The 6,000-nt window shown below is 44.2% G+C and overlaps 1 protein-coding gene across 12 annotated transcripts in view; it reads right to left on the bottom strand.

Annotated features, from left to right (window-relative positions):
- Positions 1-908: 908 nt before the first annotated feature.
- Positions 909-6,000, bottom strand: part of PRUNE2 (prune homolog 2 with BCH domain) — a 553,043-nt gene continuing 547,951 nt past the window's right edge. For 7 of the 12 annotated variants that reach the window (XM_063913844.1, XM_063913838.1, XM_063913837.1 and 4 more), the window contains one exon: positions 909-1,899. In XM_063913844.1, coding sequence (XP_063769914.1) covers positions 1,869-1,899 — 31 coding nt within the window. In that variant the 3' untranslated portion in view covers positions 909-1,868. Of the gene's footprint in view, positions 1,900-3,039; positions 3,088-6,000 lie in introns of all 12 variants that reach the window. The other 5 variants (XM_063913835.1, XM_063913836.1, XM_063913845.1 and 2 more) reach the window with 2 other exon arrangements.

The following is a 6,000-nucleotide window of genomic DNA, read 5'->3' as shown; positions in this document are numbered from 1 at the left end:
TGTGAGGAGGACGGCGGCGCGGCTCCGGAACGAACCCCAGGTGAGGCCTGTGTTCCGACTCCCTCTGGAGCTAATGGTGTCCAGTAGCCTAGAAGCAGTGCCCAACCTTACAAGCCAGCTCTGCTTCTCTCTCCTCAGTCCCACGATGCAGGGAGCCTGTTGCCAACAGGACTCCCTTAAAATAAAAAACCTAACAAAATTCTTTAAAACAGCAAACTCTTGAGAGCTCACTGCTTTGTACCCTTTCTCCTCTGGGCACAGAATCTAACTGAGGTCTGGAGGAGGGGCATAGAGGGAGGAGCCAGTGCACACCCATAGTCAAAGTTCTTTTAGGTGCCCTATCTCCTGCGGAGCCCGTCTATACCCCATGGTCCTTACGGAGTCCCCAGCATCCTCTAGGACGTAAGAAAAATTAATTTTAGAGTAATTTGAGGTCATTATTTTTTAACCCCAACAATGATATGTAATTATTGGCCTAATTAAGCTAACTGAAAACTTCTAAATGCCTAATTAGTCATTAGGGGGAAGGGGTGTCCAAGGGGTTCATAAGCAAATTCCAACATTTTTACAACAAATAATTCCCTGGATGGTGCCAACGAAAACAACCAAATTTACCCTGAAAAATCAATATGAGTTTGGAATTGAATTGCAAATGTAATTTGCAATACAAATTTGCCATGAATTCAGCTCGCAGGACCAAATCTGTGCCTTATTGAATTCTTGTTTTAGTGTCCAGTTTTTATTTGTGTGCTCTCTACAACACTCTATATACAGTCCTCCACTTGGATAAAGGATTATGATTTAACATGTAATTTATTATTGCAGCTGGTTAGAGTGGGGGAAATTGCTCAGGAAAACAGGAAGCTGTGGGTTTGTCTGAGGTAATGAAATACTGAGTTAATCATGAATTTGTCATCAACATTGCTGTATTATACAAATATAATCACACATGTCATTTTAATGTCTTCTGTTATAGGAGAATATTACTCAATAAACAAGTATAAATACTCCCCGGAATATATTATTTTGCTAGAAAAATGTGAGCAAATAGTTAATATGATGATGCATGAAAGTGTTTAGTAGATATAGGAGCTGGCTGTATTTACCCCCTTCCCTTTATACTGAATATCATAACTACTGACTGAATAAGCACTAACAAAATAATACATACCTATTCTGTATGCATATATGATCATCTGAAACTATTGGCATGCTGACTTCAATCCATGGTTTTGAATTTGCATGATAACATTGTGCTAAAGACAGAGTTACTATTTTATTTCAGAGTAATAAGTACATGTATATTGCACAGTTTATCTGAGAAAACATATCACTACCAAAGTAAACATGGGGAAATTTATTCATGACTATGGTGACAATGATAGTTTTGTGTGACTATGGAGTTTAAGAAGAGAAACAAAGGTCTGGCGCCATTTTTATATCTTCAAGCGTTAATGTTACAATTATGTTTTTGGGATGTGAGGATCTTCATGTTTTTATTTATTGGTTTATTTAGTAATTTTTTTTTACACTGGCATTACTACAGTATGTAGCATTTAACTTTACATTTCTCTGGCAACCCCACAGCAAGTCAAACAAAGCATTTTTATACTTTACTACCATAAGTTAATGGTTCACCATGGCAAAGTTTCAATCAGACTTTGTTTTAGTTGAAAAACCATACAAAAGACAACACTTACAATCTAAGCAGTACTGTATGTGTCATCTGTTAACAGATCCCCTTATACAATTCTATAATTAATTAAATTACACCTTTAAAAAATAATTTACATTACATAGCTTGGTCTATATATCCACAAAGTAAAACAGAAAATAGATAACATTTTTCACTTCGGTTTTCCATGGCGTTATACATTGTCTTCACTCTTCTTCTCAACCCTTTAAGGAAACAGAAAATAAATTGCTTTATTATTAATGTATTGTCTCACACAGATAACAAAGGTTATGGATCATAGGGTCGACCTGAAAAAGGTCGACAGTCACTAGGTCGACACACAACAGGTTGACATGTGAAAAGGTAATATGGTAAAATGGTTGACACGGGAAATGGCTGACATGCGTGTTCTTTTAGGGTAAAATGGCTGACATAGTAAAATGGTTGACACGGGAAATGGTTGACATGCGTGTTTTTTTAGGGTGTCGTTTACTCCGTAAAGCCACCGGAAACCCCAATTAGTGCACACGTCCCCTTACAAGGCTTGCTTTGCTCGCCATGCTGCAGGCAAGGTGCCTTGCTCCGTTTCCACTATGCTCGGCACAGGTTACAATTCCCAATCATAGTCCACGTGGATGGTAAAGTATGAAAAAGTTTAACATTTTCTTAAAAAAAAAAAAAACTTGTACATTTTTTCCTGTGTCGACAATTGCCATGTCAACCTTTTTACAATGTTGACCGTTTGTCCATGTTGACCTAATGCATGTCGACCAATAGTGGTCGACCTACTGACTGTTGACCTCAGTAAGTGTCGGCCTACCATGCGGATACCTTTAACAAAGCAGCGCATACGGTACCATATAGTTAAGGTGGTTTGTGCTAAGAAAATGTTGAACATTTCCTGCATTTAGCTAGTACAGTTTGTAAATGATGTAGATACATATTGTGCAGCTACTAGTATTAGTAAGCAGTGTACTGAGTAGTAATCTTATTTAGTTGCGAGTATCTATGAGCTGGAAATTACAACGTGTAAAGGGAACGCTTCCTCTTGAGTACTACATGTATGCAAGCTCTCTTTTTTAAGCATAAAAGTAAAAATGTATTTTCACACTGTGCATGCACACTAACAACTGCAAACAGATGTAAACCAGAAGAAAGACGCCTTAATACCCAGAAGACCGTATTATTGCAGGTACTGTAGTAAAGGAACATGTGCAAGAAGCTGATGATGGTCAGCAATAGCTGTTGACTTTTTGTGACAATGGTACTTCAACGAATCGCAACAAAAGTGTGATTGTAGAAGTGTGTACCCGGCTTTAGTGCTGCTGGCATCATGCAGGACAGTAACTAAGAAGCAATCTTACCCCTGTTCCAGAGAAGTCATTTCAGGCTCCATTGGCAAACAGCCAGCTCTAGTTGCAATAAAACACAACAAGTGGCAAAGTATGTGACTTATGTTTGGGGTTTTTCAGGAAATTACATGTATGTGCAAACATCTACAATTGAATTTCTTTGTTATTATTAAGGAATGGCTATTAAACAATTACTTTGTTGTGTGACACATGACGAACAATTGTCCTGGACAGCAGGGTAGGAACTGCCGGAGACAACGGAGTCAGGACTCCAGCCCTGAAAGGGGCAAACTTCCTCCATTGTCCCCTGTTTCATCTGTACCCATTATTCAGCTGCTGTAGTAACTGGAGCCGCCGAGTGTAAAGTCTATCAATATCAGCGGCGTTCGCTCCTCCTCTGTGACCATCTATGTGCTCTCTGCTCTGGGCCGTGGACATCATGTGACATCCGACTGCGACCCAGAGCTTGAGTGAGGAGCTGGCCGGGACACCGTGCAAGCGGGTAGTGTGGTGCTATCACTGACTGGGGAGTGTGGACCGGACTCGAGACTGAAGAAGCAGCAGAAAACCGAACAGAAACGGTAAACTATACTGTATAACACAAAAGAGGTAACAGTCTAACAGCAGTGCAATCCCTATTGGGGGAGGGGGCATGGAGGGCTAAGTCCATATTCCTGGTCACCTCCAGTGCTACCAAAATAAATAAATTGTATATATACAACTCCAAAGGCGGATCTGGCACTCGAGAGACATAGGTACATCAATGTTTTGGAGTGTCAGCCCCTTTGTCAAGACACACCACCAGAATCGCCCATTGCCGCTGGCTGCTATTTAGCAGCACAATGACACATTGGGCAGGGAGAGAGCAGAGTCTGCTGCTGTGTGCTGGGCTGTGAGACTGCACTGATAGCCATCACACCCCACCCCCCAAACTGAATCTGGAACTACTTGGTTGTATGTTATCAATACACAAAGCCACTACAGTGTATAAGGGATGATCGGTTTCTACTTTTGACACAAAGGAATTGGTATAATATACTGTATGTACAAAGTCACAGATTAAGCATAACAAAACATAGTGAGCGGAATAGCTGCGGCCACTCGCATTTGTAACTTTTTATATACAGATCTGACCATTACAAAGTAGTTTTGTGTCTTTTTGTCATTTTAGTGGTGCAAGTACGAGCAGGGGTCTCAGTGCTTGTCACTGAATTTTAGCTTAAATATTAATTTGCCTCTTTTAGCTTGCAATACGCCAATGAAGTGTATGTTGACTACTGCGTGTGTTGAAGTTATTCATTATGCTGGTAATCTAATTGTGCAACACACAAGAAACATTTTTATTGTATTTAAACCATCTTGCACAGAAGCTAAAAGGGTTTTATGGTCTATAAACATATATCAATAAAAAAAAAAACTTTAGTAACATATTAGATATAGCCAGTGTCGGACTGGGGCATGTAGGGCCCACCGGGGGGATGCAGTGGCAGAGTCCCATGTTTAGGGGTGTGGCCAGTCTGCAGAGGGGGTGTGGCCTGCCACCTCATTGGTTTGACTAACCATTAGAGAGTGCAACATCTGGGCCCCTTCACAGGGGTGTATCTACCCATTGGCCAGGATGGCACTCGCCAGGGGCACCAGGCAAGGAGGGGGCGCCGCTTGGCGGTGCCACCCATGGCTAAAGGGTAGAAGAGTAGTACTGTCGGACTGTACCTGGTGAGAGTCTACTATTACTGCCAGCGCGGCACCGGTGTCCGTCAGCCCTGCACAGCACTGGGAACTCCAAACAGCAAGGGCTGCTGGGAGCTGTCGTTTATTTTGAGTCTGATTGCAAGTGCGGTGTTGCCGGACACTAGTCTGATCACTAGTGCAGTGCGGTGCTGACGGACACCGGCAGTAACAGACTCTCATCCAGAGCCGGCCCTAGCCAATAGGCATTATAGGCAAATGCCTAGGGCGGTTGATGCTAGATTCAAGTGGCCTAAGGGACCTTTTACGTCAAGGGGAGGAGCCACGACACAAGGGGGATGAGCTAGGCCAGCGGGATAGTTCCTCTACTATCCACGCCACCAACTATTACCTTTAGTAATCAGGTGGCGAGCGAAGCGAGCCACCGAGCCCGAAGCGTGGCGAGTGTACTTTTCGGGTACCCTGTTTGGCCGTAGCTTCTACCCTGGCGATGTGTCTCCTCCCCTAGTGACGTCAGAAGGTCCCTTCTCCCACTCCGATTTAAAACCAACCCTGTGGCTGAGCACAGATGGCAGCTGCAGAGGAAGCCAGGCACTGAGCCTGCAGAGCCAGGACCCTGCCAGCACTGCAACATCACAGCACAAAGGAAAGATATGGATGGGTTAACGGGGGACTTACGGGAGACCTATGAGGAGTGGGGGAAGGGGGTTAATGACACTGCTATGTGGGAGTGGGAGACCTATGGGGAGTGGGGGAAGGTGGTAATGACACTACTATGGGGGGGGAGACCTATGAGGAGTGGGGGAAGGGGGGTAATGACACTGCTATGTGGGAGACCTATGAGGAGTGGGGGAAGGGGGTAATGACACTACTATGGGGGAGAGACCTATGAGGAGTGGGGGAAGGGAGGTAATGATGCTGCTATGGGGGGAGAGACCTATGAGAAGTGGGGGAAGGGGGTTAATGATACTGCTATGGGGGGAGACCTATGAGGAGTGGGGGAAGGGGGGTAATGACACTGCTATGGGGGGAGACTTGTAAGGAGTGGGGGAAGGGGGGTAATGACACTGCTATGGGGGGAGACCTATGAGAAGTGGGGGAAAGGGGTTAATGACACTGCTATGGGGGCAGACCTATGAGGAGTGGGAAACCTATGGGGAGTGGGGGAAGGTGGGTAAGGACACTGCTATGGGGGGAGACCTATGAGGAGTGGGGGAAGGGGGTAATGACACTACTATGGGGGAGAGACCTATGAGGAGTGGGGGAAGGGAGGTAATGACGCTG

This window comes from Pseudophryne corroboree, chromosome 1 (assembly GCF_028390025.1).
Source record: "Pseudophryne corroboree isolate aPseCor3 chromosome 1, aPseCor3.hap2, whole genome shotgun sequence".
In the NCBI taxonomy this organism is placed as follows: Eukaryota; Metazoa; Chordata; class Amphibia; order Anura; family Myobatrachidae; genus Pseudophryne; species Pseudophryne corroboree.
This window is presented reverse-complemented; position numbering and strand designations above follow the sequence as displayed.